Here is a 24,254-nt window from a genome sequence, read left to right on the forward strand (position 1 = left end):
TTAACACATGGCACATGTGCTCTGCATATTTCCACATAAATCAAAATGGATAGGGGTACGTGTTTGTTTTTCGAACAGGGAAACCAAAGATCCTGGGTCTTTCTACACTTTTGCTTAGCAGGCTGCTGTTGACATTATACAAATTCAGCCATTGTTCACACGTCATTCGGGATCTTTAAAAATGAAGGATATTGGCCTGGATCTGAAAGGCTGGTTTACTGGAAACAATTAGCATGGTTCATGATAAATAAACATTTCATGGATGAAAATTAATTTGAGGCAAAGGTACACAGTCAGAGGTCATTCTGGCTTGTCACTGTGTCAGTCTCTGTGACATTCCTTGTGAGCAATGCAACACGTAGACTGACTTGTAAATCTCCCCGCTCATTTAAAAGAACCAGTTGTCATTTTTGATAGATGCATCGTCTGTTTGTTTACTCCAAAACACATTAGCTTGACCAACCTAAAACATACAGTGCTTTGGTGTCATTTGAGGTAAAGAAGATTTTTGTCTTTCCCAGGGGACAACTTAAAAATAGTAAATACATCTATTAATTAAAAGATTAAAATAATACATAAGTTAATAACTTTTCAAATTGGCAAATAGGCTATATAGACAATAATATAATACATTAATAAATCACTTATAAAATAGACATAAATAGACATTTAAAACACATTAAAACACAAAATACTACATTAATCTATTTTTATGCAATTGTCATGCAATTGCAATAATGATTTATCAGTTTATTATTTGTTACATTTAAATAACCCACCTTATATTAAGTGTATATAACTGAACTAACAAAAATGATAATTTGATCTAATGCACTTATTGTGTACATACATGTTTTTACATTGGTGAATAATTTCTGTAGTTACATCTATAATTACATTGTTGACTCTGCCCGTAAACACAACATTGAATTTAACCACAAAACCTGTCCTAACCTTACCCGTATCCCCCCTTAATAGAAGCGAAAGTGACCATAAAAGATCATAACTGCGTTTTTCATATGTTTTTTTTTTTTACTAATAAAACGATAATTTATTTTTATTCTGAAGTGATTTTCTGCCTGAGAGCATCAACAAGATGGCTGCTGAATGAACTAACTTGCCTAAAAGGACTTTGAACTTGCTCCATCTCATCCATCCAACAGAGTATCAGACTGCAATTAGCGATCCATGTTCTTTGATGCTGTTTGTGCTTGAGAACTTACTGAAGTGCAAGTGAAATCGTGATTGGCAACATAAATAAATGATGTGAAGTTTGTTTTTAACAGGATTTCGTTATTTTCCCCAATGTAGATATAGTGAACCACATTCTATTATAAATGACATGTAAAATATATAAAAACTTTTTAAATACTTTATTTATACTTTGACAGTTACACTATCACCTGTAGTGTGTACTTCCATTTTTATTAGATAAATGAATTCAGTTGGCGAAACGATCATGCATTTAAGGGTTAATGATCAGTTTTAGCCAAAATGTCGGTAATGGATGCATCTCTCTTTCTGTCTCTCTCGTTAGTCACTAAAGGGCAGCAGGAGGAGACGGAGGACGCCTCTGCCGTGGCAGTTTCAGCAGAGGGGGAGGAAGAGGAGCAGCCGTCATCCCCTCTTCCTCCGAGCTCTGAGACGGGGGCGGCACAAACATCATCAGCCTCTGGAGAAGCTAAAAGCAGGTCAGAGCAGCATCCTCTCGCCAGGCTGAGTCACCGCCGGGCGTGGGAAGCGTGCGCTTGTGGACGTGTGTGAATGTTTGTGAATGGCTTCGTGTTTTAAGCCTTTTTGACTCTTGCGCCTTTCCACCAAGATCTCAAAATGGAAGGTCAAACGATAGCACACGTGTGCTGAAGTATGTGTCGCTGTTGGCTACCGTTCTGTCTTTACATGGGGGATGGGCACATGATCAGCTTAATAAAAGAGCATTCTGGGTAAAGAAGACTGCAGTGCAGGAAGCCTGGAGTAAGTGCTGCCGTGGCACAGCTCTCCAGCTCAGAGAGTTCACTGTGTATCTAGGAGCACAAAGATCAGAAACGTGCTACATTAGGCCAACTGCAGCATTCATGCAAATTTTCTGTTTCCATTCCCAAAATGTGTAATATGCTGTCAAGCACTGTATCCCACATTGCAGGGGGGACTTTGATTTACTCAATTTGACCTCTAATTTCTAGTGTGACATTGCAAAGATTTTTTTAATTAGCTGGCTATAAGTGGAATATTTCAGTCATTCATTGTTCAGAACAGAATAGTTGCTTACTAATACTGTATGTTGACTATTATTTTTTGCATAGAAACCGTAGGCATTGTGTACAATAAATATTTCAAACAGAAGTATGCTACATCAGTGGTTCTGGTTTGATCATTAATCACACAACATACCAGTTACGTAATATATTACGTATATTTTTGGTAATTTCATGACTTGCTAAATGACAACATAATAATTTCATTCAAGCTCAGGACAGGAAAGTTATGAAAATAGCGTTAGAATAGTGACACTTACATATATTCTGACAACATCTTATCTGACCACAGATTCTGAATCAGGACAACCGTGTTTTTCTCAGGCACTCTTCATTTAAACTGTTTGACAAGAGTCAACAGCTTTCTCACACGTCCTTCAAAATAAAGGTCTTGCATCAGAAAAACATTGAATTACGTTTCTTGTTATTTCTTTGACTGCACACTCCGCGACCCACTAAAAACGGTCTTGTGAGCTGTTGAAAGCTGAGAAACACTGTGCTACATTGTCAAATCATGAAAAAAAAAAGAAACAGAGAGCTGAAAAAAAAAAAAAAAATATATATATATATATTTTTTTTTTTTACAATGGAAATCAATGGTCAAGTCAAGAGCATTGCATTATGGGATACCATATTCACTGTTGCATACTCCACATTTTGGCAAGTGTAATATGTTAGTATGCTATTTTAAACATATTTAATTCTGGACGCATCTTTTTCTTGGAGTCCCGTCTCTGGGTTTGTTGGTATGTATGCGCCGTGTCTGTTTGTTTATGCTCTCAGCTGAATATGCCTCAATGTTGATGTTACACTACAAATTTAAGGTTCCCCTGCCACACATGCACAAACATACATAAACACACAAACCCCTGTCCAAACAGTGAACTCACCACGGCCGCAGGTCTCCCAGGCTTCAGTCCATGAAAGGTTGCTAACAGACTGAAAGATAGCTTTTTAGGATGGACTCTACTGCCCATGAGGGCCAATGATGTGGAGACCAATTTTATATCTTGAGGGCTGCTCAATATTTACTGTTTTCCTCCATAAGCTGTGATGTCAACACAACGAGCCTCACTGACAAAACTACAGAATCTTGAGGATTATTGCAGTGACACTTTTTAAACAGAAATCACGCACTCACCATCAAAAGAAATTTGATGTAGCGACATTGCAGCACAAAAAAATAATGTTTTGTCCATCAGTCTGTAGCAAATTGTGGCAGTTTTTTAATGTCATGATGATGTGATCATTTTCATTTGAAAGTTGTAAAATAGGAATTAATCATATTGCTGGCCGTGATTTCACTGTTGAATCTGTTGTGTCTAAATGTTATGTAGCTATATTTTGCGAAGCTGTCTCCTCACTTTTATTCCAGTGAGGAATGGATATAGTGGCGTTCTTGGATGGAACATTTTCATAGACAAAAGACACAGCATGTGTGAATTCTAACACTCCCACATACTTCTTAGTATTAGAAACTTTGGTTTTGCAACTTGCTTTTTTCTCCTTTGAGTGTAACAGTCAGAGACTCTCTGGTAGATATGCATCTATTGTAGTGTATTTCATTCATTTAAAATGTATGGTACAAATTTAAATATATCAAATATTTTATTGTTATTGTTGATAGTATTCCTTAAATGTTTTTTTTTTTTTTAGAAAGCCACAAGTTATTAAAAATTATCTTTATACATTTTTTTTTTTTTTAAACAAAAACAAAAACTGGGCATTCTAGGTTGCACAATTTCACTACTGTTATATTTAGTGATAGTTCATCCAAAAATGAAAATTGTCATAATTTACTCACCCTCATGTTGTTCCGAATCCAAACACATAAGACTATATCATTTAAAAAATCGTTATAAATGTAAAAGAATGACAGAGATAAACGATATCGTAGGAATCACTTTCACAGCGATTTTTTTCCCCAGTTAAACGATAAAAACATTGACAGCCAATCAGAATCCAAAAGTGTATTAAGAGCTTGAGCATTTAAAGCAAACAGAACGTTATCGTGCGTTGGTGTGGATGCTAATACCTATAGTTCTGTCATGAAACTCTAGGTGGGGTAGACTGATAGGTCCTTAACTCATTTGGTAGCGATCACATCATTATCTACATAGCATAGCGAATTGGTTGCTGTTGCATCAACAGCCAATGAGTTGCAGGTCAACATTCAAATACTGGTCATGTTTGCTGTAGCAGACTGCAGTGCGCTTTCAGAAACCCTCCCCCTTCCCCATCTCCACCTGTATAGATCTGCTACAGGGGGTTATTTCATGCATGTTACATGTGCAGCAGCAGCAGCAGCATGTCTGTGAATGTATTGGCAGTAGCAAGTCTCTGTTTATTGCTCTGTAGCAGTAGCAGCGTAGCAGATCTATTCCGCCAAGACCAAATACATTAACATTGCCATATCCATTACCATGCCAATCTCTATTACCATATAATCTCCCAAGAGATGAATGACAGAAATATAGTTATCGTTGTAGTTATGAACAGGCCATTACGTTCATCTTCAAACACATTGAAGCCTGACAACGGCCTTCTGCTGTTACCGTAAACCATGGTTTCACGGCACTTTTTGCTTTATTAAATATTGGGAACGATTTTCTAATTTGATCTATAACAATTAAGCGTGAATTTGGCATGCTGGGAGATCTAAACTGTCCTTTCAATAAGCCCCACTCTAAAAACATTTCTGGCCAATCCTACCTTAGCAACTGTCCTTGACTGACATTTTCTTGGACGAGCTTGTGTTCTTTTCTAATGCAAGTCTATGGTACATCTTTGTGTTTGGGTATTTTTAATAGCAATTTTATGGAAATCAACTAAAATATAATAAACTGTTGTTGACGCTCATAACAGTGGTACAAGATACCCGGAAAGGATATAACTGTTTTTTGTTTAATCTTTAAATAAATCCTGAGAAGTGCATAGTGTGATTAAGCAATGTATCAATCCTCATTCCAAAGATACATTTACTCCAAGTTTCAGTTGACAGTGAGATGCATTTGACTTGATACTTGATAATGAGTTTTTAATCATGTTATTGTGAAGTTTAATAGTTTCTTTAAATAGAAATGGCAGATAGAATGGTTTGCAATGTCACAATGCCAACTAAAAATAATATCCAATCAATTTCACAAGTTTATGAGCACATTTTACTGAAAATCTCTCAAAAATCCCCTGTTCACTCCTATGGGATGTTCTGTAAAGCTAGTCTGAATTAGCACTGACCGAGGGGGAGTTTAGCGAAAGGTCAATTGTAATTATTTTCCTGCCGAAGTGTGAGCTGCTGTAATATATAGTTTGTATGTTAAACATTGAGTGAATATTTTGTTGTTGCAATTTTGCTATAGTGGGTCCCTGGGTGTTAAAGGAAAGTTCTGCATTTAACCGAAACATTCCATTAAACCCATTACGTTGCACATGTTCAGAACTACAACATGTGCCATCTCGTTTCATCCGCTAACCGCATTCCTCTCATCTCCTCACAGCGAACAGCTCTGTGCCTTCTGTTACTGTGGTGGTCGAAGCCTGTTGGGCCAGGGGGATCTGAAGCCATTCAGGGTCACGCCCGGATACAACCCTCCACTCCGACAATCCTCGACAGAAGAGGGCCATGACCATGACGACAAGAGTGGGGCTGCCAGCCAATCAGGGAGACACAGGGGCCCAGAGAGGTAAGCTGATTGGCTGGGGCAAGTGGGGCTGTTGTATGATGTGTAGTGTAATGTTGAAATGAGCTCAGCTAAATGGGGCTTCTCTCACGACAACACAACCCTCACGTTTCTTCTTCTTGGTCGGCCCCTGTGAAGTAGATCAGATGGTATTAGCCGTTGTCAGAGAGAGGAAAGTGTTACACGAGCCGAAGGATGTGCGTGTGTGTGTTTGCACTCTCTGTGACGGTGTATGTAAGGGCTGTTCTGAACGGTAGGTCTGTTACAGGCAGCAGGGCGCTGATACCTGACGTCACTGGTTGAATCACCCTCATCTGGATGAAATTTCAGGCAGACACTGAATACGGATCATTCCAGTTGAAAATTGCACTCATTGCTCTAGTATGTGTATGTTTTTGCTTAATATCCTGGAGACAGACTCATGAGAAGCAAACAGTATTCGTCCTAAAGTGACCCTTTGTGTCGTCTTAGCAAACGGCAATGCTTATTTATCCCACATACTTTGATTTAAAGCACATTGTAGCTGTTCATTGAGTAGTAGTAGTAGTAGTAGTAGTAGTAGTAGTGTATACTGGCTTTCAGGTTATAAGTTTAATGTTCGTGAAATATTATTACAATTTAAAAATGTAACCATTGTTTTCTATTTTAATACATTTTAAAATGCAATTTATTCCTGTGATGTCTAAGCTGAATTTTTAGCAGCCATTACTCCAGTCTTCAGTGTCACTTGATCCTTTAGAAATTAAGGCTGCCCCCTAATAGTCGACTAAACGTTAATTGACGAGGCCCAGTCGGACAAATTTTAATTAGTCGGTAGGAAAAAAAACTCCACAGGAAGTGGCAAAGTCACGCAGTCCGTGACGAACAGATCATTAACAGGGCTGGTCCATGTGGTAATTATGTCGGGCAGGAAATCCAAACCGTTCGCCTGTTATTCATCAACCTCAAAAATGGCTTATCTTTTGAAACATTAACCTAAATAAACCTAAATTGGTACAGCACTTACTGCATGACATTTAACTTAACATGCATTTCTCTCTATAGGAACATGCACTAAACTGTAGCGTCATCAAATTCATCTTTGCAGCCGAAACACTAGTTTATTAATAAGATATTAAAATGTTCAGGTGGTCTCCTTTCTTTCTTTTTTTCTCGACAGCACTTAATTTATATTTTAAAGGCTCGATTCTATGGTTTAGTATTTCTCTGTTACAAAGAACAGTGCTAGCAATGTTACACATAATATTTTTCTCAGCCCTGAAACTCAAACCATGTTCCGAATCCACCACCCAGTATATATGCGAGTAATTAAATTAATATCATAAATGTGCTTGCCCATTTATTTATTTTGTGATATTGACCAACTGAACATATTTAATGGATAAATACAGTTAAACCAGTAATATTCTGAAATAACTGTTTTCTATTTTAATATATTTTAAAATGTAATCAGGGCCCGAGCACCGATGGTGTGAGGACCCTCTTGGAATTGCTCCTTTTATTTATTCTTGTGATGGCAAAGCTGAATTTTCATCAGCAATTACTGGGTCACTGTAGGTGTACGTAAAAGGAATATAAAAGATTATTGGCATAAATTACCATTTATGTCGTCCTCCACATTGTGCACATAATCGAGCCTGTATTTTGCGTGTATGTAAGCAAACGCCTGTCATGCTTGAGTTACATTTAATGGCATAGTGCTATACAACCCCAATAGTATGGCATTAACCGGATAGATCTAAATCCTGCGTCCTGTGCTTCATTCAGAAAGGTATAAACACACACATGGCTGTTGGCTATTTGCTTTTCATATGTGGCTCTCTGCGAGCGTTCTCCCCTAGCTGATCATTACCCTGCAGCTATTGGGAGTCACAGAGCGAGATGTGAGACGCCGGCCCCAGCATGCGCTCAGTCCAACAAAGGGCCCTCTCCCTGCTCTCTCGCACAGCTGCCTAATTTGTCTTGGCTCTTTGGAGCCAATCAGCCGTCTCCCAGGGGCACGTGTGACGTAATGTGCTGCCAGTCTGATGTTGGCGGTTAGCCAGCCCTGCTGAGCTTTGTCATCTGTGGCCCGCAGTATCGAGCAGCAGGTCTGAATGTGGAGTAGCTAGTCGGAATGGTGGAAAAACACAATTTAAAGAGAATTTTTTGGTTCATTTACAGCAGCATGTTTTTTTAATTTTTTATGAAGCCTATTTAAAAAAAAGGTTTTTTGATTTCCATTATGACATTATTTTTATGTAAATTCTCTTTTTTACTGTTTTCTCTTGTTGTTGTTTTTCCTTTTGGCAAACATTATAATCATTTATAGGTATGTGACTGAAGCCGAATACTTTATTCGGGCACATCCCTAAGCATTAACCTTATGATAAATAGTGTATATATATATCTATAGATATATATTTTTTCTCCATTCTAACATTTATTTTACAACAATTATTGTCCTTTAGACATTTGTAAGTTTGTTCCCACTACTTTTTTGTAATCATTGAAATAATCATATATTGTAATATTTACATTTAGGCACAATCAGTTCCGTATTGAATATTGGCTGATGTTAGAGATATTTTTATAGTATTGAAACAAATTGAATATTTTATTGTTCATGCTCATTTACCGTTCTCACATAAAGATTCATTTTGCTGTCGTCTAACACTCAAAGTTAACATAAAATTACACTAAAATGTATTTAATACCACTATTAAATGTAATATTTAGCCATTTCAAAATGAATATCCACTTTTCATAGTGTGTATTATAATATTGTTCTGCCTAAGTTCGCTTGTAGCGTTTAAAAGAATGTTAAACATGTTTTTATTTATTAGTGTTAGTATGTTATTTTTAATTTATTAAGACAAAATATAATTGAATTGTAAAAATTATTAATTGATCAACCACAACATCATTGGTATATCAGTTTTGGCGCATCCCTTCTTCCGTTTTGTGTCACTGTGGTGCAAAGATTTTTTTTTTTGCATGCCACATGAAGCTCTTTCACCACTGCGTGGTAGCTATATGTTACCAAATATGTTATTTATGGAAACCTGTTTGTTTGTGTTGGTTTCCATGCTCGTGATATTGATTTTGCCTAGTGTACATCATTTAATTGCATTGTTAGGTTATGTAACATAGCATGAAACCCCATTTGTATTTACAGTATGAGCACTACTAGGTAAAATAATACGGCACTCAGAAATTATATTTCGTTTCATCCTCATCTATTGTCATGGGATTACACAGAATGTCATTCAGCTGCACACTCTGCATTTGAAATCACAGTTGACCCCTCGTATATGTCAGCCGTCCCGGCAGGTGGATAGGGGAGGGGTATAATGAGATGCGCCGAGCTGTGATGGATGCATTTTTGCCCCATGATGTGTTTACGATGAGTCATTTCTGTGTAAGTGGTTAATCAATCAGCACAATCCCACGCATACCCCCCCCCCCATTCCTAAATTAAAATGGCTGTGAGTCAAACCCCTCCAGTCCCTGAATGTCAAGAATAAATTAACACTCTCCTTGTGCCTGTGGTTCATGATAGAGGGCCAGCAGTAATAGAGATCGTGTTCACATTCATCTCACTCTATATATGGTCCATAGAACTTGGGGCTGTGAAACTTTTTAATTGAATTTAGTACATGATGTGCTGATTAATTAATATCAAATAAAAAACGGCTTATAATATTTTATTTCTATAACACTGTACAGCGACCTAGGAATTTGCAGGTGTTAGTAAAAGCTAACGGAGAGATGGAAATGCCCATTTTGCTGCTCATTCCATCATTAGTGGTGTAAATTTAAAGGCAGAGCAGCCAGAGACAGATTGTTTGGGGAATATTTGGAATTAGATGCAGTTAGGTGATCTAATTTGATATTTGGCAGTGACATTGTAGCATATTTTGCAAATAAGCTGGTGCCCGACCAATAATGGTTCTGTAAATGTTCCACGTTTAAAGGGAATATATTTTGGAAAATGCTGTTACTTGTTTTCTGTGGCATTATTAATTGTTATTACAGAAATAGTCCATTTGTATTGCTCCTTGATATAATATTTGATCTTTTCATTAACTTAGAAAACCATCGTTGGTTTGACACATCTTCATTTGCTCTTCCTTCTCTTCTGATACCATGATCCAACAAGGCATGACCAAACAAAGTGCACCCTGAGTTTTTGTCCAAACCAGCTACAACTGTGACAAGCATTTTAGCAATGGAACATTCGGATGGTTTCCATTTTAGCCGCATCTTTCTGGGTAGCCCGTCTACAGTGAAATCTCATTGGTCCAAAATATTGGTCAACACACCTGCACTGTTTATTAAGGTGAAATGTCTTAAAGATACACTAAATAACTTTTGGCCCTCTAGCCGTTAAAAACCGTTTGCATTTTGCGGAAGAACATTGTTTTGGTTGTGCTTATTCAATCAATTTTGCAACCCTTTTTCTTGGCGGTGTGAGTAAATTTTGTTAGAGGTCGCAGTGGTGTGATCACCACGTTGCCCAACTGATAAGAGCTGCCATTTCTGTTGTATATGAAAAACATCAAGTGGCAAATGAAACGTTTGAGCTGCACAGCGCTGACGGCTTATTAGCTCGGATGAATATTAGACAGTGAAGCAAGAGTTCAGAACAGGTTTACTCGTCGACCGATCTTGATCACATGACTCCGTTACTACACAGCGCTGAGAAATCCAACGAGAAAGCGTTTGAATTCATCGCAGCACTAATAAAATCGCTGCGACATCTAGTGAGAAGCATTCAAATTCGGCTCAGATTTCTGTTATAAACCATATCATATCAAACAGCGCAGACGTGGAAACCTGGAGAAACATTGTGCCGTGAACGAACAAGTTATAGAAGGCTTTTCAGTCCCCAAATCACCAACATTCACCATGGATTCAATGTAGTTACGCTAACTGTAACCATGGTTTTGTGGCAGAAATAGTCGAATGTTTTGACGTTTTGACCTTTTGAGAGTGAAATTCAAGGACTTTTCAAGGACTTCCAAGTGCCTTGTCTCATTTAAATGTTATTTTTAATGTGATGTCCAAAAATAAAAAAATATTTAAAGTTTTTAGGTTTTTACATGTTTCTGTTTCACTGTAAAAAAATTCTAACCCTCCCAAATCAAAAATTTCAAGTGACCGATAACATCTAAATTTTTCAATTAGCCCAAGTGAAATTCTGTAAATTATAAAATTAAATTTACAGAATTTCACTTGGGCCAATTGAAAAATTTAGATGTTATCGGTCACTTGAAATTTTTGATTTGGGAGGGTTAGAAATTTTTTACAGTGTTTTAATAAAGTTAAATCTCAAATTAAGCTCAGTGCTTTATTGTCAAATTTGCATTTCCAAGAACTAAACATGTAATATTATTAGTTGCTGTGCTTATTAATGCAAAACATAGCCATTTTATGATTAAATTACCTTTATGATTAAAAATCCCTGACTCATTATTTAAATTTAGTTCATTTGTTACGTAGTGCACCTTTAATTTCATTCACCAAATAAAAATGCAAAAATAATGACTGTTTTCAAACAAGATCACTTTTCCCCGTCTTCCATTGGTTGGACAAACAGATAATCATGGTTAGGACATGGTGTGAGACTAAAACCTGATCACCACTAATCACTCTGTGTCTGTCTTCAGTGTCGGGGCAGAGGAAGCAGGAGGCAGATTCTGGGATGAGCTCAGCCACGTCGGCCTGCCAGACGGCATTGACGTCCGAACACTCTTTGAGGAGTCAGGTAAGCACTTGTTAAAACTTCACCAAGGCACATTCAGAGAAAAGCAAACTGTAGAAACAATGTTGCCTAGACTGTAATTTTGAGTGTTACTTTTAAGTAATAAAGATTTTATAGAAGAAAATGTAGTTTCGATTAAGAAACCAGGTTTCACTCTCATATCAAGCGGTTGAAAACAGAGGACGATTTAAAGAAACTAAAAAAAGCAGCCTTTCAGAAAGCAGCCTAAATGAAACTTATTTTAGGTGAGGACCAGAAATTTGCTAGTCCAATAAAATGAACTTGAACTGCTGTTCTGCCAATAAATATCTGCACTACGTTGGTCAGAAAGGGATCATTCCAAATTTGGGTGACTTTATTCTGTGAAACACAAAATGAGAGTTTTGGCAGAGTGTCTCCTTTTAGGTTTAACAGATGAAAGAATATAATAAAATTTGAAAAGACTAGTATATTATGAAATTTCCCATGCCATCTTCTAATTCCTTGTCCAACTTTCTTGTGTTGGCAGGTCAGTGCTGGGCCCATCAAAGCTGCGCGTTGTGGTCAAATTTTGTGTGTCAAGCGGAGGATCAATCACTGCTAAACGTGGACAAAGCCATCCACTCAGGGAGCACAGAGGTATGCTGGGATAACTCGTTCATGTTCATCTTGGCTGAAGCATGCAAAAACTCATGAATAAAATAATGACTGTAAACTTCATGCAAATATTACATCACCTTACTAGAGTACTTGAAAGGTTATGCAAATGAGGGTTAAAATGCTCAGCTCTCTCTTAATGGTGTTTTCCCCCCTCCTTTTATTGATTGACCATAATGTGCCTGTATTTTAATTTTATGACAGCTATCTTTCCTGTTTTTAGAATTTGTCCTTAATGGCTTCCAGCAAAGCTGGACACCAGATTATGTAGTGTTATTATTATTATTATATATATATATATATATATATATATATATATATATATATATATATATATATATATATATATATATATATATATATATATATATATATATATATATATATATATATATATATATATATATATATATATATGTGTAGCTTTAATTTATTTTTTATTTCAGTTTTAGTGATTTTATTTTAACTTATTTTATTTATTTATTTATTTATTCAACTTATTTATTTATATATTTTACTTAGATGTCAAGGCGACATTTCAGATTTTTTATATTTTATTTTATTTCAGCTTTATCCCAATTACTAAAAACATTTTTTAATGGTTTTAGTAAATAATAACAAGTTATAATAATTAATAATTTTTGTGTAAATTAATTATTTCATAATTACTGTTTTTTGATAATCCAGTTAATTTCATATTTTACTAATTAAATGTATTATTTTTTTGGACACAAACCAAAGAATAACATTACAGTTCCAATATAATCAGTATAATATAATACAAAAATGTATTTTTGCCCAGCCCTAATTTTTTGTTTATATCTTGCTCTTGTTTAAAGGAGTAGTTCACTTTAAAATGAAAATTAGCCCATGATTTACTCACCCTCAAGCCATCCTAGGTGTATATGACTTTCTTCTTGCAGACGAATACAAACGGAGTTATATAAAAAAATTGCAACCAACAGTTTGAAGCTCAAAAACGTGCATCTATCCATCATAAACAAACTCAACACGGCTCCAGTGGGTTAATGAAGCAAAGCGATGAGTTTGTTTAAGAAAAATATTCATATTTAATCGAAACGAACAAACATACGGAATCGACTTAAGTCTAAGCGCAACTTATGCGAGTAATGCGATGCACTGCTGATATTTACGCTACGCCATGACGCACTACGCTACTTCCGACGTCATAAGTTAGTAAGTTGCGCTTTTTACGTAAGTCTACTACTGTGAATGGTCGTTTGTCTGGAAGCTAGAATTTTACATGTTAAATATGAATATTTTTCTTACACAAACTCATCGCTTTGCTTCAGAAGGCCTTTATTAACCCCCCAGAGCTGTGTGGAGTTTGTTTATGATGGATGGATGCACTTTTTTGAGCTTCAAACTGTTGGTTGCAATTCACTGCCATTATTAAACCTGGAAGAGCCCAGATGTTTTTTAATATAACTGCGATAAACTCATATACACCTAGTGAGGTGTGAGCGAGGGTGGGTAAATCATGGGGTTATTTTCATTTTAAAGTGAACTACTCCTTTAATATCACTCTAATGACACCTGTTAGAGTTCTTCATATACCTGCTGACTCTTATGGCCATGCTGCTGCGTTTCTGTGAAACACTAGAGTTGGATGAGAGATCTAACTGGCTGCTAAAGGTCGCCGTTGATCAGCTGTGAAATGGAAAAGGTCACGGCACTCAAAGGGGCAGTGGCGTCATCAGCTTCATCACTTAACACCCCCCATGCAGCAACTCCCTCGAATCACATTCCTTAATAGCGCTCTGCCATTTAATCTTGTGAATTTACAGCAACGCTGCATTTAATGGTAAATGCCAGTTGAGAGCTCAATTAATACGTGTGTGGGATTTGTACGTTCATATGGGTGGTTCGCCAGATTGACATGCTTTAGTGGAATCCCCCTTAGATGGATGTGCATAAATCGCGCACCGCTCCATTTGAAGGCATGTCTTATCAAAATCCATTTGCTGTGGGTGCGAAACAACTTGAGGTGTGAAACAAAATGCGCAGTTAACAAGACGCGGAGAGCAGCTGTAAACATGATGGCTGAGGACGTGTCAGGTCTGGACTCATCTCGCAGTGTTGGTTGACTTTTAGCGTACATCTGGTTTCTGAGGAGCTCATTAAGCAGGACGATGGACAGAGACGCAGAACAGATCGATTCAAATAGAAAAAAGGGAACATTGGCCTAGTGCTGGTTTTCAGAGGGAAATATGTAAGTGTTTTCAGGAAGATGTTATGGGTTACAGTTATAGCTTATGCAAATTGGAACCTAACATTAGGGAAGAGTAGAGTACATCTGGCCCATGAAACAACCTGCAATGTCGGCAGGAGTTAATGAAATGCAACTGTAGAGCTGAGATGTGTGACCTCTAAGGAATTACACTCTTTTGCTCTCCCTGAATATTCATTAGGAATCGTCTATCCGCTCTCATAGTACAGGTTTGAAAGGTTATGTAATTCGCAGTGAGGCCACAGTGACAGTTGTTTTTGTAAACAGACATTATTATTTCACAATTATTGTGTTGTCTGAGGTCTTGCATGCTCCAGCTGCTGGTTTTTGCCAGTGGTTGTTGAGTGCTGCAGGCATTTAATGAGGGTAGATGTGGGTATTGTTGTAAAAAAAAAAAAAAAAAGTTACATTATATCAACAAGTTTCACAAAATACTTTAAATATAAGTAAATTAACGTAGATACTGTTCAAATTGAATGCCCTTAATGTTGTGGCAATTTTTCCCTGTGGTTCCGAAAATGGTATTGAATAGTAATATTTTTCAAGGTATAATATCAAAATGAGAAATTCCAGTATTTTTGATAACACTAATACTGAGAGTTTGACAAGTATGGTGAAAAGTATGGAGAGAATATAAATATGATGAGAGACTTTTTTATGGTGATAAATATGATGAGAGGGAACTTTGAGCCAATAAAAATGTTGTCATCATTTACTAAACCTCATATTAAGAGCATACATTAAGTATGATAAAAGTTTAGGTATGATAAGAGTATGGTGAGAGAATGGACTAAAAAATAATGCCTGATTTATTTAAACATGCTGACTGCGTTGTTTAAAGTCCCCCTGTGGTGAAAATCAAGTTTTTAATGTTGTTTATATGTCTATGTGGTGTTTTTAATATGCTTTAATACAAACCATGTGCAAATTCAGAAGTAAAAACCATTGTTGAGTATTTTCTCTTTAAAACTGCGGTGAACCAAAGACAGTAATGTGTTGTTTATATGTCTATGTGGTGTTTTTGATATGCTTTAATACAAACCATGTGCAAATTCATAAGTCAACACCATAGCTGAGTGTTTTCTCTTTAAAACTGCAGTGAACCCAAGACACGTTCTCAAAAACGCGGTTTAAAATCGCTGGTGTTTCTGACGTCACAAACTACCTTGTGACCAATCACGTCAGTGCCGGCGGGCTTTAGCGTGTCATTAACAGCGAAGCCAGGTTATCCCAGTATATTTTTCTGTTGATATGAAAAATCGGGTAAGCGTGTTTCTGATGATTTTTAGAAGGCAGCTGTCTGACTCTGAGATGGCGAACGGGAACATGGTTTGTGTAACATTAGCAAGACATTATTAGCTATTTGATAACATAGTCAATCAAAAGGTTACCGTTATGTGTCCGACATTGTGAATAGCGATACCATTGTGCAGTGTTTACCTCAGTAAGTTGGCCGAGTGAATCTGTGAGCTGGTGTGAGTGAGTGGAGGCGGGGCTAATTAGCATATTCATGGGTCCACATATACTATATGAAGCAAGGGTGTAGAGTTACATTCAATCTATTTTAAGGCATGTAGAATTTTTTGGGCACAGGAAAAAACGTTTAAATATGTCATTTTGGTGGTCAAAAATGAGTTTAATTGACTACAGGGGGTCTCCCAGTTCACTAATGGAATTATGCAAATCCAGTAAATGCCCCAATTTGCTCGTCGCACTGTAAAAGATAATTTGTTGTTTCGTCTTAAAAAAAAAAAAAATTGAGGTTGTCAACTTGAAATGTGACATTGTATTAAATGACTTGGATATTTAAGTTATCTCAACAAGTAAAAGTTATTCTAGCACTAAATTTTAAGTTGTGATAGCTAATTGCAACAATCTTGCAGGCTGTTAAGCAGATTTCTGTGGAGGATGCAGCAGGCTACTGCAATCTGCTGTACTTTACTCTCTATACAGATGCACCACTCTCATTCAGACACCTGAATCAGCTCTTTAAAATGCAGTGCACTTGACTTACTGCACGTCTAGATCAAAGTGACTTAATTTTAATACACATGCCTCTGAGATACTGCACACAATAGCGACGCAACTGTTTAGTGAATTGGTCCCTCTCCTCTATGGTCTGTGGGAGATTACAGGCATAATAGGATAATTACACCTCAGTCAGTCTGTCATCGATGTGGTTTGTCACAGCTCTCGCTAGCTGTTAGTCTGACCACAGGCATTACACTGTCAGCTTTCATGTCTCATTGTATAGATTTGTTTGGTTTAATATTAGTTGACAGAAATGTAAGCTTGAATGTTGATTGTGATGAGCAGTTAATGCATGTAAGGTTTCAATTAAGGATTATAGACTGTTAAAATAATTGATGCCCCCTCTTTTAACATGTTTTAGCATCAAAACTGGAGTCTGCATTGTCAGTGGTCTCATCAATTATGTCTCATCTTTTATAGCATTGTGCATATTGTAAGCGCCTTGGAGCATCCATCAAGTGCTGTGAGGAGGGGTGTGATCGCTCGTACCATTACCCCTGCGCGGGGGCCGCCGGCACCTTTCAGGACTTCAGGAGGCGCTCTGTCCTGTGCACAGAGCACATTGAGTTGGCCATCAGCAAATGTGAGAGCTGTCTTTATTACTATTAATTCATGCACTCTTGTAAAGGAACGATTGAAGTTTCTGACCACTTATAAAATGTGTTCAATGTGCTGCCCATTGTGTTGGATTGTCAATGCAACCCTGTTCTCCCACTCTTCACACACTGAATGGCCCCCAAGGTCTCCCGATCTGACCCCCTTAGACTTTTATCTTTGGGGTCATCTGAAGGCAATTGTCTATGGTGTGAAGATACGAGATGTGCAGCACCTGAAACTACGGATACTGGATGCCTGTGCTGGCATTTCTCCTGCGGTGTTGCTATCAGTGTGTGAAGAGTGGGAGAACAGGGTTGCATTGACAATCCAACACAATGGGCAGCACATTGAACACATTTTATAAGTGCTCAGAAACTTGTAAATAACTCATGAACGAATAAAGTTACGTTGAAACCAAGCACACCATTGTTTTTCTTGTGACATTACCAATAAGTTTGATGTGTCACATGGCCCTCTTCCTATTGAAAAAACAAAAGTTGTATCCAAGATGGCCGACTTCTAAATGGCCACCATGGTCACCACCCATCTTGAGGAGTTTGCCCCCTCACATATACTAATGTGCCACAAACAGGACTTTATTATCACCAACCATTCCCGTGTTATTACGGTGTATCCATATAAATGGCCCACCCTGTATTTTAATATATTTTAAAATGTAATTTATTCCTGGGGTGGCAAAGCTGAATTTTCAGCGTTCATTACTCCAGTCTTCAGTGTCACATGATCCGTCAGAAATCATTCAAACACGCTGATTTGATGCTCAATAAATATTTCCTATTATTATCAGTGTTGAAAACAGTTGTTTAATGTTTTTGTGCAAACTGTGATCGATTTTTTTCAGGATTCTCTGATGAATAGAAAGGTCGGAACAACAGCATTTTGAAAATGCCTTTTGTGACATTATAAAAGTCTTTATCATCCCTTTTGATCAATTTAATTCATCCTTGCTGAATGAAAGTATTGATTTAAAAAAAAAATAAAAAAAAAATCTTACCAACCCCAAACGTTTATTTTCCACAGTGTATGACTGGCCACATTTAATTTGATATTCGTCACTTTTTTCTTTCTTTTTTTACAAGCTAATTTAGCTTTTTCTGGCCAAAGAAATCTAATTTGTCTTAGCCTGAATGTTCTAGATGTTTCTGTTGTTTTTAAAATCCCATAGGATCTCATTGGTGACCAGACAACATAAAAATCCTTTAGATTAGGAATGCACTATACCATATTGGTTATCGGCCAATATGACATTGTTTTTATCAATATTGGATATTTAATTGGATATGTAATATAGTAAAATATTTAATTTAATTGAATAAGTGATTGGAAATTGGATTAGATTAGGTAAAGTGAGCATAATGTGCACCATATAGTGCAAAATTAGACTAGAAGCTTGGATTTAGATGGTAAACAGGGTTCATGTTGATTTCTTGTCTCTGTCTCTCTCAGATGAAGAGGAGTCGAACTGTATATTGTGCGACAGCCCCGGGGATCTCCTGGACCAGTTTTTTTGCACCAGCTGTGGGTTGCACTACCACGGCATGTGTCTGGACATCAGCGTCACTCCTCTGAAGAGGGCAGGCTGGCAGTGCCCCGAGTGTAAAGTCTGTCAGACATGCAAGTGAGTTGCAGCCAAGCTTTGCCTTTTATTCTCCTGAGTCTGTATGGCGTGCCTGCGCTGTTACTTATTCCTGTAGATTAATCCTCAATAGCTCATCTTTATTTGTTCATACATCCTTTGAGGTTGCAGTAGTTTGCTTTTCAGTGGAATAAACAGACACCTTCTCTTCTTGTCTTATATGGTCTTCTTAATTTATAGTCCCTAATAAGACACATTCAATTATATGCTGTAAAAAAATCTGATTGGTGGCATAGGCTATGTCTATGTTAATCTGGAGAGTGGAGACGTCTGAACGGTGTTTTTATTTCAACCTTACCGTTTTCCGTCGTTTTCCAAAAGCTTCTAATAATCCACATTGGAAAATGCTTAAATCATCTTACAGCATATGTGTAAAATATAATAAAAGCTCACTGAGATGATACAGAAAGATCAGATTTAAAGTTAAAATAAAGTTCTCTTGCTATTTTTCTGGCACAATCATTTTACTAGCAAAAAATATCCCACCACTTACTGGTGCGTCCAGGTCACACACAATCGCCATTCTGTGTATGGTTGAAAACGCAATTGCTCCCAAGTTTTGAAGTAGGACAACAATTGCGAGTGAATTTTTCTCTCATCTTTGCAGAAATGTAATATGAAGATTTTACAAAGTAACATTTATCTTAAGCAACATTCAAGTGAATAGCACCATAGTATAACCATAGATATCTATTGGTACAATATGCGTCACGTGACTAAAAATGTTTCATTGTTTCGGAATCCCTCAGTCCACATTATAATGCAAAAACTGCGTTTTAAAATGTATCCATTTGGGAGAGCGTCTTTAAAAAGCTTGACAAAAAGGACATAGTTTTCAAATGTATTTGGATTAATGTAGACACAGCCATGGAGATGAATTAATTTAAGAAATTATGGGCCTTTGGAATCAGTTGTACAGAATTGACTGTGTACTTGTATTTTTCAGGGAGCCTGGAGAAGACACTAAAATGCTAGTTTGCGATATGTGTGACAAAGGCTATCACACTTTCTGCATGCAGCCAGCTATGGACTCTATCCCCACCAACGGCTGGAGGTGTAAGGTATGGGCGGCTCTGGTAGACTTTGTTGTTGTCATGACAAAATATGTCCCATTTCTTTAATGCAGTATAGCTAATCATAGCTGTGTGCTTTGTAGAACTGCCGGATGTGTGTTGAGTGTGGCACCCGGAGCAGTGAACAATGGCACCACAACAGCCTACTGTGCCAAAACTGTGGTGATCAACAGGACACTACCCTCCCCTGCTCATGTTCCAGCGACGTAGATCCCGAAGCCCACAAAGACCTGCTTTCTTGCCATCAGTGCAAAAGGTACATTCACTTTAAAGATCTGTACTCTGGAACAGGATTGTTCAATATACCTTTAAGCCAATGGTGTCCAAACCTGCTCCTGGAGGGCCACTGTCCTGAAGTGTTTAGCTCCAAGTTTCTAGTGTGCCTTGGAAGACCTTTATTAGCTAGTTCAAGTATGTTTAATTGGGGTTGGAGCTAAACTCTGCAGAACAGCGGCCCTCCAGGAGCAGGATTGGACAACCCCTGCTTTAAGCAGATCCAAACATTTTCCATTTCTGGAACCTGATTTTAGATGCAGTGAAAAGGTGAATCATTGGCTCCCTCTTGTTTTTCAGGTGGTTCCACCCAGAGTGTGAGCGACCAGGTGAAGGTCACGCAAATGCCCAGCCCAAAGAAGATCACATATGTTCCAGCTGTAGAAACGCCGGCTTTGAATCAGATCCTGTGCGCACGGATGCAGAAGGAAACCAGGCGGAGACTCAATCACACGTGGACGTTGAAGAAGACGCACAGCTAGTTCCATCAAACAACGATCCTGAGCCTGCCAAAGTTCAAGACGTAGAACCTCATCAGCCTGTCAGCGAGATGCCCAGTGAAGAGAAGCAAATGGATGAAAAACAAATGACGGGTGAGACCAACTTTAGTGTCTGCATTGGGAAGGCTTGCAGTTATCATTCTCTTTCCTGCCACGTTCCTGTAGAGTTTACCTCCAACACATTTGCCTGGAAGTTTCTAGTATTCCTGGAGGCATTGATTAGCTGATTCAGCTGTGATTAATTGGGTTCAGAGATAAGCTTTGCTGGATGGTGGCCCTCCAGGAGCAGGATTAGACACCCTTGCCCTAAAGTATACAAGTCAAGTCTTCGATTGCATGCTTAAACGGTCAAATACACACAGTCAAAAAAGGTTCCCGACCATGTTTCTCATCCGATAGTGTCAGTGCAGTCAAATCGATAACATTAGTGCTTAAATAGTATATTTTAACCTTTTCACAGAGTACTGCCCCAGTGATAGCATTTGTACTATTTGAATGTGTTGTTTAAATGTACAGATTGGCTGCCTTATTGCCTCTTTTTGAATGGCCCAACAAATCTATTTTTTTGCCTTAGCATGAATCATTTAAATTAATCGTTTTTGTAAAGGCTTATTATTGGCTTGGTTTCTGAGAAACTCTTTGTGGTTTTGGAATGGAATCTTTAAAGTTTTTATTCGATTTCAGTGTCTTTTTGGCTTGGTGTTGGCTTTTTACCGTTCACTTACTTTCACAGTGGTCCAGTAACTGTGAGTCCAGCTGGGAGTCTTTGAAACTTGAGGACAGAGCTTGCTCTTTGAAGCACCCCAGTCCTTCAGGCCAGAAGGTGCTGAAGTGGAAGAGTAGACCAAAGCATCCCATAGGCCCACATGCCTCAGATCTGTCTGGATTAGCCTGGACTGGTCTTGAGGAAAGGGGTATTTGAAACTTGCCTGGACCTACTTTGCCTGGGGAAGGCTTCGACTCTATGAAAGTATTGCTTATGTGATATTTTCTGCTTATGTGCTTTCAAATATCTGGATAAAGTCTATAGTGATTCATTGAAATAGCTCATTATTAAATAAAAAATGACAGTCATGTCATCACGTTCCAAAGCCGTATGTCTTCCGTGGCACGCAATTCAATTTTCCACCTAAATACCGAAGACCGTCTCACTTTACAGACCTGCAGGAAGTTTTACTTTCCTGCCAATCTCCTCCATGTGTAATATTCCATCACAGCTTTGCGTTTAACCAGCTTTTGGTGTGCGGTACATTAACACCCCGCTGTCACTGTACAAATGCTCAGCACAGTGTCAGTAACTCAATTCCTCAACCTTTCGGAGAGCAGCTGCCCACAGGCCTTTTACAGCATTATTCGTCCTGGTGCAAATCTCTAGGTGTAGAGGTGAGAGATCTGGCCTCATCCCACGCTGGGTTCATGGTTATTTAGTGTGCCACAGGGCGGCCTGAACATGTGTGCTTGCATTATGCTGTGTGTTGTAGCTGTACTTTGAAATGGTGCAATGGTGGAAAAAATAATTCGGACAGAATGTGATAATCCAAGTTTGATTTCACCCTGTGCCCAAGCAGGTCCCTTTAATGCATTATTTGGGTTAGAGTCGCAGTATGGTTCCATCATCAGCCTCAGTGCCAGGATGAGGACTAGTGGCAGCTGTTTAAAAATATATCTAGAGATAACTAATCAGGAGGAAGGGTGCCAGTTGCGCCACGTTATTAAAGTATTTGGCTTTTTTTTTCTCTCTTAAACTTAAAGGGCTTTTCACCCAAAAAATGAAAATTCTCTCAGTAATTGCTCACCCTCATGTTGCTCCAACCCTGTAAGCTAAACCAAACTTTTATTTTGGCGGTTTGTTAGTTGTTAGTTTCATCTTTTATCAAATGTTTGTCATCGATATTGTGGATTTATTTTTGTTGATACATTTTTCGATATCAATTTATCTACTTTATGAAGTCTACATAATATATCTATATATATTTTGTACATTTTTGTAAAAAATAATTGGTATTTTGAAATTTGTTACGTGGCCATAGGTGGTGGTGTGGATGATGCTGGATGAAGATGATGACTTTACCGCAACTATCTTTTTAAAGACTTCAAGGCTTCAGCTCATTGGTCTTTGACCCTCACATCGATTTTAGAGTGGCTTGTTTACAGCTGAGAGTTAACCTTGTTCACCTTTGTAGATGATGCCCAATGGCTCTTGGTCATTCTCTTTAGCTTTTACTCTGCTCTCTCTCTCTCTCTCTCTCTCTCTCTCTCTCTCTCTCTCTCTCTCTCTCTCTCTCTCTCTCTCTCTCTCTCTCTCTCTCTCTCTCTCTCTCTCTCTCTCTCTCTCTCTCTCTCTCTCTCTCTCTCTCTCTCTCTCTCTCTCTCTCTCTCTCTCTCTCTCTCTCTCTCTCTCTCTCTCTCTCTCTCTCTCTCTCTCTCTTCTTTTTTTATCTCTTTCTCCATTGCATTACATTAAATTACGTTACATGTCGAGATCTAGCAGTGTTCACCCATCAGAGAAAATCCCCATATGTGCCTTATGGATTATGAATGAGAATGAGAGAAGCAAACCTTCCATGAAATAAACATTACAGTTTATTTTGTAATTATTTAATTACTTTAACTAATTCATTACTATTTTAAAAGCTTTCTTATTAAATGTTTTTAAAGACAAACTTAAAGGGTATGATGGATGAATGGTAAAGGCAATCTAAATGTAAAAACAGAGGAAATGAGCAATTAAATATCCAATCATGTCTGATGCCAATAAATTAAAAACAGGTCTAAAATCGGTCATTAACCTATATGGTACCTATTGTGAATTTCTAACTCAAGAAAAAAAAAATCTAACAACAAAAATACATGAAATGGCCCTTAAACTTGACATTGACATTGACATTAAATGACCTGGATGTATAACCGTCGTCTATTACCCAGAACCGACTTTATCTGACATAACAACCCTCAAGTAGCAAGTATCACTTCTTCCCGTAATTAAAAGATGTGCTGAATTACCGAAAGCATGAGTCATTATTGTATGCCTGTATCTTCTCTCTATTAAAGCAGTCACAGGTCCAGATCAGAATCATGATCTATCTCTGCTCTTCTGATTAGAAAGAAACCTGCCCTCTAATTACTACAGATGGTGCTCCGCTAATGTCAGCCGCTCCGCACAATAGTCATTTAGTCTTCTGTGATTATGTGATTTCTGTAATGGTTGGTTATCTGGTCCTAGTGGAGATATGAGGTGATTGATCTGATAAGACCCTCAGGATCAATGACTTAAAGTGCCTGAGGTGGACATTTGTTGTTCCAGACATACACTGAACAGAAAAGAGCAATGTTATAGACAGTAAACGGACAATAAAGTATGCTAAAGTGTAGTCAGAGGCACAAATCAAACGTACAGCGTGTATATAATGAGACACTGGATAAATTGTCTTAATAGGAGGCGAAGATTACCGTCAGTATTTGTGTACTGCTCAAAGCCATTGTATTCTCTTGAGCGCAGTGTTTTCTGAAAAACACACATGCCATATGTGCCTGCGTTCACACTTTCCCCTGCAC

General features: G+C 37.8%; 1 protein-coding gene across 9 annotated transcripts in view; it reads left to right on the forward strand.

Moving 5' to 3' along the window:
* Window positions 1-24,254, forward strand: part of kmt2cb (lysine (K)-specific methyltransferase 2Cb) — a 100,550-nt gene that overhangs the window by 22,286 nt on the left and 54,010 nt on the right. For all 9 annotated transcript variants that reach the window (XM_081375412.1, XM_081375415.1, XM_081375414.1 and 6 more), the window contains exons 4-12: window positions 1,538-1,691; window positions 5,753-5,938; window positions 11,587-11,684; window positions 12,190-12,299; window positions 17,020-17,182; window positions 18,664-18,835; window positions 19,800-19,914; window positions 20,010-20,182; window positions 20,500-20,792. In XM_081375412.1, the coding sequence (XP_081231538.1) occupies window positions 1,538-1,691; window positions 5,753-5,938; window positions 11,587-11,684; window positions 12,190-12,299; window positions 17,020-17,182; window positions 18,664-18,835; window positions 19,800-19,914; window positions 20,010-20,182; window positions 20,500-20,792 (1,464 nt within the window). The remainder of the gene's footprint in view (window positions 1-1,537; window positions 1,692-5,752; window positions 5,939-11,586; window positions 11,685-12,189; window positions 12,300-17,019; window positions 17,183-18,663; window positions 18,836-19,799; window positions 19,915-20,009; window positions 20,183-20,499; window positions 20,793-24,254) is intronic.

This window comes from Scardinius erythrophthalmus (genome assembly GCF_964197995.2).
Source record: "Scardinius erythrophthalmus genome assembly, chromosome: 9".
Classification (NCBI taxonomy): Eukaryota; Metazoa; Chordata; class Actinopteri; order Cypriniformes; family Leuciscidae; genus Scardinius; species Scardinius erythrophthalmus.